Raw genomic sequence first — 14,222 nt, forward strand, 5'->3', positions numbered from 1 at the left:
CACAGGTATAGACAGGAGTTTAGGGGATGCCCAAGTGTACTATCACTTGTCAGGTCTAATTTTGATTTCTGAAATACTTTAAAGATGAGATTAAGTCGCCGTTTGGCCACAACGTCTGTTCTGCCTCTCTGTGGTCATCACAATGTGAGGGTCACCACTTCCAGGATGAAATTCTGACTACAGTGTCAGTAAAGTTTGGTTTCTGTGCATTCAGACTTAACATGTCCCTCAATGAGGTGATCAGATAGGACAAACTGCACTGAAATGACAAATGTAAAAAAACAGACAAATTCTGCATACATTTGTGGGACACTGAGTCACTCAAATACAGACTTGTTTGAATCATTTATCTTTGTAACTTTCTCTAATAAGCCATCTGGAGGAAATGAGTTTGAATTCAAACACAGCTGTGACTGGTCATCGGGCACAAAGGACACTGGGCAACAGGAGCCCTTAATTTAGCTGGACCTGGAAGAAATTAAGTCCTGTATATGGATTAAGACAATTTGAGTCATTTCCACTTAACTATAAATAACAATACTTGAGTGTGTTGTGGAAAATACACCTTAATTTGAGTTTTCAAGAGGTCAGCAGTTGAAAACATGCAATTTGTGCATTGATTAAAAAAAAAAAGGTACATCATCTTGTTTTTGTTTTTTTTTTTTTTTTTAATTTTAAGTAGAAGTAAAGGGTTCAGTCTTGAAATTAAGGCCTCAGTGTGGAAGGTGGTGTGTGCTCAACAGAGGAGAAAACTAGCGGTACAAACTGCTGCAGAGACGAGTGAAAAGTAATACTGATAACAGTAGTAATAATACAAATAATGAGGATATTGTCATTATTATTATTATTATTATTATTATTATTATTAGTCATTATTACTATGTCGTTATTATTGTTATTACAGAGCTCCTCCAGTACCTCAGGAGCTTTCCTCCAGTCTTCCTTCTGGACAGATTCCCAGGCATGTCCATTTAATCACAGGTTGAGAAAGAACAGGAATCCATTATTTACATCTGGACTGAAATGGTGATTCATTTTGTTCAAAGCAAATGATAACACATCTGTCACAAAGGAAGGATGTTTCAGTAAATTTGCCCAAGCCAAGGAGTGTAATTGTGTAGTAGTGTCCTTGTTGCTGCCACAGCCCAGACGAGAGAGAGAGACACATTTACACATTTCTCACATGGGCTGCATTTCAGGTGTTGTGCTACACACACACACACACACACACACACACAGACACACACACAGACACACACAGACACACACACACACACACACAGGTGCCACCATGATGTGCATAGGTTTCCTTTCCCTGCTCATGCTCCCAGGTAAGCTGTAACAACCTTCAGTGTAATGCATGCATGCTTTCTAACTCATTTTTTTTTTTTTTTAATTAGTATTTGTTTTCCACTTGGAAGGGGCTACAGCTACTATTCATTTTGGGCTATCAGAAATGAATTTCCATTAAATGCATCCTCGGGGCACCACCCTTTGAAAATGGAAATTTGATGGCCAAATCATGCAGTCTAATGAAATATAGGCTACTAAACTGTCAATTTGGAAGTCTGACTGATAGCTACAACCAAAATTACCACATCGACAGCTCTGCAGCACAGAGGTTGGACTGGGACATTTGTTTGCTCAAGTTTGATGCAAAACTTTGATGCGATTTACCAATAATTATTTCCAACATTTTCAAGAAGTCATGCCCTGACCCGAGAGGATCTTGAGCCAGTCCTGTGCTCATTTTGGAAACACTGTTATAACTACAATCACTCTGAGACAATTTATCAATCTAAAATCGCCATATGCCATAAAAAACAGCATGCCGCCATAACGCTTTAAGCCTTGCTGTCATGAAGAGAAGCAAAGCGCAATAATCTCTCTCTCTCTCTCTCTCTCTCTCTCTCTCTCTCTCTCTCTCTCTCTCTCTCTCTCTCTCTCTCTCTCTCTCTGTGTGTGTGTGTGTGTGTGTTTGATTCCAGGACAGAGAAGGATATGAAGTACCTACATCTCTGTTGCCTATGATGGGGCTGTCAGTTTTCGAGTTTTTTCTAATAAATTTGTGATTTATATGTGATTTAAATTTTTTCTTGTAATTTAACACTTTAATCTCAGAGAATATCCGAGTTTTTTCTAGGAATTTTATCTTTGTATTTTTTCCCCTTACTGTGGCCCTAATACGCCGCCGTACCCATGTGACCAGATTAGGGGAGAAAATCGGAAGAAATTAAAACTCTGGGCATGAAAATCTCTAAGAGGGGGAAATGCCCTGTTTCCTCCGGTGCTGCAGGGGGCGCTGTTGATTTTTTATACCCTTGCACTGTCGCTTCCACACCACCAACTGTGCCACTTGACTTCAATCAGTGACGTGGATTTTCATTGAGGCAGTCAGAGCTAACGAAAAAAAGGAAAACAAAGCAAACAAAAACACAATAATAGAAATCTCGGTAAAGTTGGTTAGATATTGCGGTCGCAGCTGTAACTCGCCGCGGACTGGAGCTGTCCTTCTCTCTCCGTTTGTCTCGACAGTGTTGGTTTTATCTCAGCTTTAATAACAGGTGAGGAAAAAAGACATGTGAGGCGTTCAGGGGACTTTAGTGTGTTAGCTTCCACTTTTTACAACGAGAAAAGCGTCTCGTGGCTGGTTTGTGCACCGCTGTCTCCTTTAGCAGCCTTTAAATGTCATGTAATGTTACTCTACTCTCTCTCTCTGTGTCTGTGTGTGTGTGGTGTGTGCGTGTGTTTTCCATTTCCCCTGACAGGCAGCTGACTCCAGGATGAGTAAAGGCAAAGTGCTGAATCTGAAGGATAAGATCAATGGCAATGAGATGGACCTGAGCCTGTGCAACCTGACCGAGGTGCCGGTCAGAGAGCTGGTAGGTCCCTGTGTGTTCACTCACACTAATCAGCACTGATTTCTTCATCCAGACACACACACACACACACACACACACACACACACACACACACACACACACCACCTTGGTAATTTGGTTGTCTTGTGAACTTTTCAGTATGGTCGCTGTGCTGTGAACTTGAGTTGATCACAGATAAAGTTTCTTGGAAAAATCAGTTTCCAATTAATGCAACTCCAAGACTGTTGAGGCCCCAGTCTACACACACACACACACACACACACACACACACACACACCATGTTACAACAGGCCAGAAGAACACATCTGGACTGGATGGGATTAGCATAAGGTGGGCCTGTCAAAGGAGAGACCTGTGGGTGTTCAGAGAGCCCATTTTCTCAGATATCTGGAGGTCAGAGGTCATGGGACCCCTCTTGCCAAAATTTAGCCGCTGGAGCGATATGTAGTCTCCTTGCCGACAATCCTGCATGACGTCCTTGGTGCCAACTGATTCCATAGGTTAAAATAATAAATATAAGACACACACACACACACACACACACACACACACAGTGCTTTTTGTGTGTTTGTAAACCATGTTGTGATTTATCCCAACAGGCTGCGTTCCCCAAAGCAACCGTTCTGGACTTGTCCTGCAACAACATCACCTCTCTCCCTGTGAGTACCAACACCGACGCTCAAACACTGAACACATCGGGAGTCTGAGCTGCAGAGTTTCTCTCGCTTCCTGTGTGATTTTGTGAATTCTCTTTGCTAAAGTCTCATTATTATTTTTTTTTGCATCTTAGCAATAGTAAGCATTTTGTTGAGCCACCTCCTGAACCATGGGGGAGATGGAGACTTCCAGTTTAATAATATATATTTTTAGCCTTTTTTTTTTTTTTTTTTGGATTGGAGGAAGGATCCTCGTCCTGTCAGAGCAATATTGCCAAATTCCCTTCTGGCTGAATTTTATTTTCTGTTATAAGAATAAGTGTGACAGTGATCCTTCAGCAATACCATATCTGTCACCGATTCGTATATCTTACTAAGTTTGACCGAAAAGTGAGATGAATACGCTTGTTTTTTTGGGGGGGTTTCTTTTGTGTAGCCAGAGTTCTGCAACCTGACCCACTTGGTCAAGGTGGATCTCAGTAAAAACCAGCTGACCAGTTTGCCAGATGACCTGGGGAACCTTGTGAACCTTCAGCACCTGGACCTGTACAACAACAAGCTGAGCGCCCTGCCAGTCAGCTTCTCCCAGCTCAGGGTACGTCTCAAACATTCCAGGTGATGTTTATGTCTTGGCAGCGCATGTTTGATACTCATTTCCCGGTTATTCTTGTAAAATAAAGATGTAGTGATCGTATCTGCAGTATAAAAACTGGGATTTGCAAAGCTATGCTTGAATGACTGTATAAAAGTGAAGGAAAAACCGTAAATCCTTGATTGCTGCTAATTGTCAAGTTCACAAATTCAGCTCCTAAAGTTAAGATGAGAAGAAAGGTTATATCCTCAAACTTAAAGGAATACTCAAACGTTTCGGGCAAAATACCTTGGGAGTATTGCTTTAATAATCTGTAGTTGCTGCAGCCGTAGTAATAAGTAGCACTTGGATTGGTTCTTGTGTTGGCCAGTCTCCTTGATTTCTTGATGCATGAATCGGTTGTGAAAAATCAGTAATCAGTGCACATCAGTGGTAAAACAGGCTATACTTTGGTCATGAGCTTGATTTCTTGGTTTTGCTCTGATTCCTAACTTTATATATATATTGTGTGTGTGTGTGTGTGTGTGTGTGTGTGTCCGTGGCACTTCAGAGTCTGAAGTGGCTGGATCTGAAGGACAACCCACTGGAGGCCGGCCTAGCCAAGGTTGCTGGAGACTGTCTGGATGAAAAACAGTGCAAACAGTGCGCTTCCAGAGTAAGAGCATGAGGGGAGGCAGAGAATGAATGAATGAATGAATTAATAAATAACTGAAGTGATGGATTGAGAAGATTGCATGGATGATTCATGTGGTTTAATTGGCTAAAACCGGCTGTGATGTGAAGCGCGTTGCGTGTGTTTTTCTCACAGGTTCTGCAGCACATGAGGGCTCTTCAGGAGGAGGCGGACCGTGCGCGTGAGAAGCGCCTGTTGAGGGAAAAAGGTGGGTGAGTCTTGCATGAGTGCTTTCAGGTGGAGAGATCTGTTTAAATGGACTGAACTACTGCATTTGACAAGTGGTGAACCACTTGTCAAATGCATGAAGTATGGAGCATGAAGTATGGAGCCCAACTCCATACTTCATGGTCCTTTCACTGGTAAAGACACACCTGACACACCTGTTCCCTGGTGTTTTCTGCTCCTCCAGGCACAACGACCGCCACGCAACATTAAACCTGCCACTTCTCTCATTCTTCCTACATATAATTATTTCTATATATAACCTTTTTCCTGTGCTCAACAATAGGTTATAAACAATAGGTGATTGTTTTTTTTTTGGTTTTTTTTTGTATGTTCTATTGTTAATGCCCATTCCTCCTAGATCCTAGATCTGTCCATAGAGCTTAGGCAGGGTCTAAACAGTGTGGGTTTTTAAGATATAGCAATACCATAATTTTTGAATGAAAGCTGCTGTAAACAGTTGCAATTGGCTGTTTTTGTAAAATTAGAAAGCACTCAGTGCTTCCTCCAGAATATTATTCCTGGCAGGCTGGACACTGCTGGAGCCACTGAAACAGCCTCCAGATCCTCATGTAACACCTGAAATTCTCCATTAGACCCATGCTTGTAAAATTATTAAAGGCAGGTATAGACCGGTTTCATTTCAGGTTTTAGAGAGTGCCAACTTGTAAACTCGATGACAAAAATGAACAAAATCAGTTTTTATTGTACATAAAAGAAATGATATAGAGTACTGATTTCATTCTAATTTTGGATGCCTGATTCAAGCTGTTTTCCTCCCCCTTCCCAGCCGTTGTGGAGGATGTGGAATGAAAAGAGCTCATGCTTTGACCTTCCAGTTGAGTCACAGTCTAATTAGAGACTGTCTAATTGGAGGCTTGAATCTTATTCTCACATATTCCTCTGCCATCCTGACTCTGTGTGTCTGTGTGTGTACAGGTATCTCACACAATCTCAGGCCTTGAGCAAAAACAGACATTTCTTCAGGGTGTCTAAGCCAAAGATGTATTACAGTTTTTTTATACACACACTGCATGCCCATCTCTCCACTAATACCTTCCAATTTAGTGAGAAAGGAGGCCAAACTAGTAATAATTCTGCTTTTCCAGTCTGATAAATTTAATCTGGAACGTAATTTTCTACAACAAGGTGTCCACTGTACTTGGGGCATGAAATACTGTTGTATTTTTCTGACAAGAACACAAAGACAAATCATAACAAAGATAAAAAGGGTAACAAATAGTCACAACCTCTTGACATGAGTGCATGGGAAAGTTGTCTAATGATCACACCTCCTCTCCTTGTCAGAGCTGGAGAAGAAGAGGGAGGCTAAGCAGAGGGAGCGGGAGGCCAGGGAGAAGGAGGCTCGCAAACGGGAGAAAGCAGAGGAGAAGGAGAAGAGGAGGAAAGAATACAACGCCCAGATGGCAGCCTTAGCTGCACAGGAGCAGCAGAAGAAGAGGAAAGAGGAGAAGAAAAAGAGGAATGGACAGGCAGCAGGTAGGCCCATGCTTCTGCACAGCTCAGGTTTAGACATCTGTTTAGATTACCATCCACTGAGAGTGCATTCATCTCTATTTTATTTATTTACTTATTTTTGTATGTATTTTAATGATGAAAGCAGACTGGTCAGTAGTGTTGAAAATACTTACAAGAAGAACATGGTTTTCCAAAGTGCACAGTTTTCATTTTTCAGTCACATTGAGTTACACCATTATTGCTAAATAATTGCCAACAAACTTTTGCTCAGAATATCCTCAGAAATGCTGATGTACTGTTGGCTTCTTGGGTGGAATTGAATTCACTCTCAGTTCATGAATAATAAACAGACTTCCTAAAACATGAATGATCAGTTATATGGTGGAGAAGGTGTTGCATCCCTCAGTGGTCATTCACCCAACTTTCTACCTGTCTGCTGTTCATTAAGATGTGTTTTTAATAATGAATAATTGTTCTAATTCAGCCGCTTTATTTCATCTCTCCAGATAAAAAGCCTGTTGTGGAATCGGCCCCTAAACCTAGGCGCTCCTTCATTGGCCTGCTGTTCAAACTCCTCCTGCTGCTGCTGCTGGGATTGGCTGGAGCTGCCGCCGCCTGCCAACTGACAGACCTGCGGAAGGAAGCCGTCTGTGTGCCCGTCAACGTCGCCGTGGACGACAGCCTATCCTGGGCCAGGCAGCAGGAGGGCGTGGTCAGGCAGCTGGTGCAGAACCTGTCGTCCATGGCGAAGGAGTTTCTCGAATCCACACAAGCGTCCAAGAACTAAACATTCATCTGCCTCCCTCGCCACGTTGGGCCACCGGGTTCCCACTCCAACAAAATACTGGAAATGATGATCACTAATCAGTAAAAACGCTGTGTTGCTTTTAAAAAAATATGCTGAAATTGTGAATCTGTTTAAGATGGGAACCCCTGCATCTGCTCACCTTGACGCGTGGTGTCGTGGATGTGCAGATTCTGGATAGACGGAGGGATAGATGCGTAAAGATCAGCTTAAATTCCTATGGAATTGTCCTCGCTCCTGTCCCCTCTTTGTACTACAGTCTGTTTTTTAAAAAAATGGCATCGTTTCAAATGACACCCTGTTGGCCATGTTTTGCACTTCCTACGCCCAAGGCCTTACGGTTTGCTTTTCAGTGCGTGCATTACATAGAGAACGGCTTGTATTTGAGAGATGTCCAGTGAAATGTTTTGTCAGGTGGCCCTGTCTGTGCTGCATTGAAGTCTTAAATCAAGTGTACCTGGCGGTGAAGATTTTGCATCGGCCAGTGTTAGATCTGGCAGTCTGAGCATGTGCTGTAAAGGCTGTGTGAATGTCAAGTTCACATGTGCGTCTTCCTTCTTCCTGGTCTTACATCAGCTGAACCAGTGAAATCTCACAGCATGCTGAAGGCCGCACTACCTTTACTCCTGCAGAAACTCGACCAGCTGTACCCAGAATCCCCTGAGCCTCTCAACAATAAGGACCAAGTGTTGATGTTGAACCAGCTGTCCTAAGTCTGCAGCGGCTTTCTTCTTCCTCCTCCTGTCATCTGCAGTGGTTATTCTGGAGTGATGAAATGTAACTGGCAGATTATTACAAGCGCTCTGTCCGTGTGCAGGTGAAGCACGGGGACATGGAGCAGACCACTTGTGACTTTTGAAACGCAACTTACTTTCTGCTGCTTCACTTCAGCTGTGGAGTTGTTTTCTTGTTAAAAAAAAAAAAAAAAAGCTGCCTTGGCAGTCTGCTGCACTCGTTTTTGTAAGGCTTTGCTCATGCTCAAGAGATGTTAACCTAAATAAATGGCTACACACTGCAAGCATGATTGGTAATTGTGTGATTATGTGAAAGCAGGAGAATAATGGTCTTTTTTTTTTTTGTTGGTCTTTTTGACGCACGCTGTCAACTGGTAAAATATTGAGACTTCTTTAATCAGGGACCCAAAGTGGATTAATGCACGCCAGATGAATCAACTGTTAAAATGCGTATTTACTTATGTACTACCACCACTTATAATAATAATACTTAAGATTTAAGACACTAGGTAGTTCTGAGATGGTTCAACATGTAAAAGATCAGATTTTTAAAGGTGCTGAATATTTTGGACAGCTACATGATGCGCTATTATGTTTGGTTTTTCATTACTGCTGCTTATTTGTAATGAGGAAGACTCAAAAAGTATTCAGCATATTTCTAATTTCATTCCAATTTCACTTTTCGTCCACTCTGATATTACCGACTGCTGTAAGAAGGCTTTAACAGAAAGCCAAGAATGCAGAGTTTAGCACTTGATATATATATTTTTTTATTTTTATTGAAAGACACTGCAATATGGAATATGGACAGTCATACACTGCATTGACAGTTAACATAGCAAGAAACCAGGTAATGTTAATTTGTCAATATCAGGAAAAAACCTCACACTGCAACCTCTGAATACAATTTTTTTAAAAAAATAATGAAACCACATCCAGCGTTCATGTTTGTCCATCGCTGTTCTTACTTCCTGTAAAAATAGACAATGAGCCAGAAACATTGATAATAATTTCTATGAAATTGTAAATGTTCATCCAGAAGCAGAGCAGAGGCAGTGTTCAACAAGGACCACTAGATGGAGAAACACTCACCTTTTTCACATCAAAACCTCTTAGGACGTCCCACAAACATGTTTTGTCCAAGTATATTTCAACACAACTTTAGAAAATGAGGTGCTATAACATCACTTTATACGTTTTTACAGGTTTTATTTATTTATTTATTTATTTATTTTTTAATTTCTCCATTATCCAAGCTTTTCAGAGCAGTTTTGACTAACCCCTGTGTGACTTGCATTTTCTGCAGATTTTCACAAAATAATAACAAAGATGTAAGACAGTGTAATAGTCATATAAATGTGCTTACTGCTGGGGCATGATGAGAGGGATGCTGTCAGAGTGCAGAGGGGGAGCACTCTGCCCAGTGCGGGCGTCGAACATGGGAAAAGTGGACATGGGTGGGCGTACACCACGGCATCCAGCCATACTCCTCAGCTCCTCGGTGTCCCCATGAATGGTGTGGTGGTGGTACAGCTGAATTCTGCAGAGAGGGTGACACAACACGCTATGCTTTTCTAAAGCAATGTGACTTTCCACTCGAGCCCAGTTAGATTTTTAGTATGATCACGGTGAGAATCCAAGACTGAGATTCTGTTGAGGTATTAGTGCTTCTTATCAATTAAAAAAATAAACATTCATGCTCCACAGAGGATGAACCCTGTCAATTTTAGTGACATCATTACATTTCCTTTAGCACCACCCTCAGGCCAAATTGTCAACTTTGCACACTTTACACATAATATTTGCCAAATTATTTGCTGAACATGCTCACACTTCTCGGGAATGAAGCGTATCAGTTTTATAGTCTCACCATCACTGTTCCTTTAGGCCAAAATGTAAAATATAATATCTCACAATCTGTTGGACAGCACGTTCATGCTCCTCACAGAATCAACCCTATTAATTCTGGTGACCCAAAGACCTTTTCTCTCTCAGCCAAAATGTCAAATTTGATATCTCAGAATCTATTAAGTGGATTGACGTGTATTTTTGATGAGCACAATTTTGCTCCCCTGAGGATGAACCGTCTCGGTTTTGGTGATCTCATGAACTTTCGTGTAAAAATGTACAGATCCAAATCTCCCTTTACTTACATTCCTCAGACATGCATTAAGCCAGTAGGGCACTGGTGGCCGAGAGCCCGCACTTGTTTGATTATTTTATCACATGGTGAGAGAGGACTTCATGAAAAGATTTTAAGCATATTGAAACTGTTAGTAATGCAAAATGTTTGTGTACAACTGACACATAGTAGGACAGTGAACAATCCGGGTGTATCCAAGTACTTACTGGTCTGTCTTGTCATTCCTTCGCGCACTACAAGTGAAGAATAAAACGTGTAAACAGCTGGCCGAAAGAAGCAATCACAATTTGTCAGGTTTAATGAAATTCATATAGTCTTTATGGCAGATCAAGTTTTTATTCTTTTATGAATTAAAGTGGATACGTACACTCCCTCTCTTCGGCAGAACATGATGTAGGCCAGCAGAGCACACAGGATGATGGCCAAGATCAGGGGCACAATCACTGTCACTATGTAGTCTGGGAAATAATCCCTGCTGGGGGGAGACTCAGGAGGATTGAATTCACCCCCGGCCTCCAAAATCCCCGGGCCCATGGTGGGTGGAGGTGGAGGCGGCGCTTGCCTTGACAGATCAAACTTCAGGGACAAGGAAATGAAATTGAATTTAACTGTGCTCAGAGTCATTTCAAGATGTATAGTCCCAGGTCCTCCACAAATGCCTGGACTTACCAGCTCAATCTTGCACCAGGTGATACAGTTGCTAGGTATGCTGCAGAAGTTGCACTCCCCTGGGATCCTGGTTTTGGCCCCTGCCTTGCACTGCTTTTGGTGCTCGGCTGTGAGCACCATCAAAAGACAATCCGAGAAATACTGCTCCGAGCCCACCTTCACATATACACTGAAACACATCACATTGTTACTATGGTACAGCTATTTGAAGATATATGCGTATATGAGGAATATAAGCAGCGAGGATAATGTTGAAAAGTCTGGCTCAAGTGCAGCTGAAATAATGATCCAGGATTTTTAGACCGGCATGCAGATTGCATGAACGACTGGAGAAATGGCTAAAATGGTGGCCTCAAACTGTCAGCATATTGCATTTACCCCTCAAAGTGCCCTGCAAGAGGAAGGGGAACTCTTCCGCCACGGTCAAGGGCATTGGTAATATTGACAATTTCCAGTGCCTCTGTCTTCCACAGCCTCTGCAGGTCCTGCTTTATCTCATCCTGAACAGGAGAGGGCAGCACCCTCTCAATATCCCTCAGCTTGATGAAGAACTCGGCTTGGAAGGGCAACCTCTTTTCTGTGGGACCCATGTGACAGACAGCAGCGATGTAAGACGTGCCACCATTTATTTGGCCATTACCACATGTCTTCATCTTTCATCTCTCAATCAATCCTCTATTATCACCACTACTACCCCTGCACCATGCATTTCTAACATCACTTAACTCGTACATACCTGCAACAGCATTTATTATGAGTAACTGTCTGGTTGTTTCATAGCTTCTTTTGTTGATGGCATGAATCTGTCACAAAAAAAAGTTGAATTTATCATCTTTAATTATACTGTGTAACAGAGCTGCCATGAAGTACCTATAAAACTTACAGGACCTTACAGGAAAAATACACCCTTTGAATACTCTTCCACTATTCAATTCATGCTGCTCAGTGCGCAGATCATGGTATTTTGTGTGAAATGTGTTATTTTGTGTGTAAAAGTGCTGTCACTGACTATCAACCTACCTTGTCTACTTCAGTTACCAATGCTGCACATTTACCCAAAAGGCTTTTTTTTTTGGTTGTTTTAGGCTGGATTTTTCCTTAAACAGTCTTGAATCAGGCTTTTAACCCTGTGGGTGTGGATTATGACTTTGTTACCTCAATTATACTTTTGCCTGGGGCTGTTGGTGTGCCATATAGGAAGCCATTATCATAGGGGTGCCTTTGGGTGAAGCGGAGCCACTCTGGGAGGTCTGGGAAGTTCTGCAGGTTGCACTTAAAAACCATGGGGTCATCATACAATCGGCCGGCTTTAAGAGGGAGGAGCAGAGACATACACACACACAATATAAAATGCACAATAGCTTTTTCTATGAATTTAGCTTGAGCTTGAATAATGGGTGAATTAAAGGCAACCGAGGATCTTACCATAGAGTTTTGACAAAGGTTCAAAGTCATTTTGGAAAGTCTCCCTCATCAGCTCATGTGTAAATAGCTTTCCCACCGGAATGGAAAATTTGATTTCTGCATCGGCCCCCAACACACTGACAGCACAAACTGTAGAGGTGTAGCACATATAAGCACCAAAGGATTCAGCTGAATGACATGAGACACAAACTAAATGGGAAAAAAGACTACAACAGATTAGCTGTAATGGTGTGAGACTGCACAGCTCCACTCTTAGACAGCTGACTACAGACTACAGAATAAAGTACTAGTATAATAGTATAAAAGATAATAGTAGTACAATAGTAAAAAAGGAGGAAACTTAAGCTCCTCAGCGTTGTCATGCTGCATGAAATAAAGTAAAATGTGGGTTAAACTCGCCTGTTAAAAAGAAGGTCCAGCTCCTGTTGCCTGCCATGTTGTTTTGGCCTGTGATTGACAGAGCCAAGCGGACAGGGCTTGGTCCCAGCTACAGACACTTCACTGCTATTTTTGCCCTTCTCACCTCATAACATCCGTAAGGGTGCTTGTCTGTCTGTGCATGGATTGGAGTGCTGTTAATTAAAGTCAAAAGCTGGGTATCATTTTTTTCTAATCATCATTAATGTTGAATTGATAGTTCATTAAACTTTATTTAATGGTTATCTTACTGCTAACAAACAATAAAGCTTCCCCATTTTGTTGGAATGGCCCACTGAATTCCCTGTAGACCTCACTTAACTGGCTGCAGAGATAAAGTGTAATGAGGGAAAGGGCGGATGACAGTTTAGGACACGTCAAAATCTCCAGTGTTTCATGTCACTCTTTCCTGTTTGTGAGAAATTCATGCGCTAGGCATAAATACAAAGTCAGCCACAAGCAGTACATTTTAGAAACCGAGAGTTAAAGCGTGGGTCATGCAAGTGCTCTTTTTTTTTCATAACGAAACACAAAATAACTCGTCTCATAATGATACTACAATGTTTCAGCAAGAGCAGAATGCAGGAAGCGACAATGTGGCCTACAAATAACGGATGTATTATTGGCCAAAGAGGTTTGACGTGACTTGATTTGACCGGGTCCTATTGCCAGTCGTGTTCAGGCAGCCCACTCATGCCTGTTAGCACGGGGTCTCCCAGTTTCACCAAGAAACCGCAAACACACCCGCATCAGGACAGGGGCATCCATGCATTTAATCAGATTTTGTTCCAGGAAGGCTCAGAGGGATTTTTTTTTTTTTTAGTTATGATTTTGGTGTGGATTTGCACTGCTACCTCAGTCACCCATATTCATGTAACTGTGCTGACATCTAGAAATAGGGCTACTGTGCTAGAGGACCTCTGCAATTCCTTCAGTGGCCCATCTTGAGACCCTGACCCCCACTTTGAGAACCCCTAGGCTAGTGTGCACTATATGCAGGACATAACCGTGCTGGTGCATGCCATAATAAACACGTTCGTTTGCATATTGTTTGTGGAAAACAAGACAACAATATATAAAAAAAAGTGTGTCAATTACCCAGCACTGCTATATCCAGACAAATTGTAACTAACTGTATAGCCTGTACAGCGACACAGTAATTAAGTTTCGCATAGAATCGCCCACAGAGCAGGCTATTATTCTCGATGAGGAGGGGAAGAAGAGAACTAGCACTATGACCCAGCTGGTCCCTCCTCCATGCAGCACACTGCCTGTAGGAGAGGAGGACCAGAAATCTGCAGTTCACAGAATGAAGAGATCAAAATGATGCTGCCTGTAAAAAGGGATTAATCGTAAGCAATCTGTTGTGTTAAATCCGTGGCTCATTACTTACTGTTCCAGTTTTGTGCGCTGATATTTTTTTTTTATGACTAGTGCAATTATCTCTGGTTTTGAAGGGTTAGGTTTGCATTGTTGTAATTGCAGGCGAGCTAATGACAGATGCATCGTGCTCACTTTCTCC

At 42.0% G+C, this 14,222-nt stretch overlaps 2 protein-coding genes across 3 annotated transcripts; one reads left to right on the forward strand and one right to left on the reverse strand.

Annotated features, from left to right (window-relative positions):
* The first annotated feature begins 2,341 nt into the window (after positions 1–2,341).
* lrrc59 (leucine rich repeat containing 59) lies at positions 2,342–8,035 on the forward strand. Its single transcript, XM_030078622.1, has 8 exons — positions 2,342–2,564; positions 2,769–2,882; positions 3,482–3,541; positions 3,975–4,133; positions 4,681–4,785; positions 4,939–5,011; positions 6,337–6,528; positions 7,014–8,035. Exons 2-8 carry the CDS (start codon positions 2,784–2,786, stop codon positions 7,292–7,294), a joined length of 969 nt encoding a protein of 322 aa, XP_029934482.1. The 5' UTR covers positions 2,342–2,564; positions 2,769–2,783; the 3' UTR covers positions 7,295–8,035.
* An 801-nt stretch (positions 8,036–8,836) lies between these two features.
* Positions 8,837–14,187, reverse strand: sgca (sarcoglycan, alpha). Of its 2 annotated transcripts, none has more exons than XM_030077586.1 (11): positions 14,094–14,187; positions 12,683–12,855; positions 12,284–12,412; positions 12,014–12,165; positions 11,595–11,661; positions 11,237–11,435; positions 10,859–11,027; positions 10,557–10,765; positions 10,396–10,422; positions 9,413–9,586; positions 8,837–9,017 (listed from the first exon to the last, which is right to left on the reverse strand). In XM_030077586.1, the coding sequence occupies exons 2-11, from the start codon at positions 12,717–12,719 to the stop codon at positions 9,011–9,013; spliced, it is 1,170 nt and encodes a 389-aa protein (XP_029933446.1). In that variant the 5' UTR covers positions 12,720–12,855; positions 14,094–14,187; the 3' UTR covers positions 8,837–9,010. The 2 variants fall into 2 exon arrangements, with proteins under 2 accessions (XP_029933446.1, XP_029933445.1); XM_030077585.1 differs by having other exon boundaries at positions 12,683–12,836; positions 14,094–14,179.
* Between the last annotated feature and the right edge of the window lie 35 nt (positions 14,188–14,222).

The sequence above is a fragment of the Myripristis murdjan genome, chromosome 19 (genome assembly GCF_902150065.1).
Source record: "Myripristis murdjan chromosome 19, fMyrMur1.1, whole genome shotgun sequence".
In the NCBI taxonomy this organism is placed as follows: Eukaryota; Metazoa; Chordata; class Actinopteri; order Holocentriformes; family Holocentridae; genus Myripristis; species Myripristis murdjan.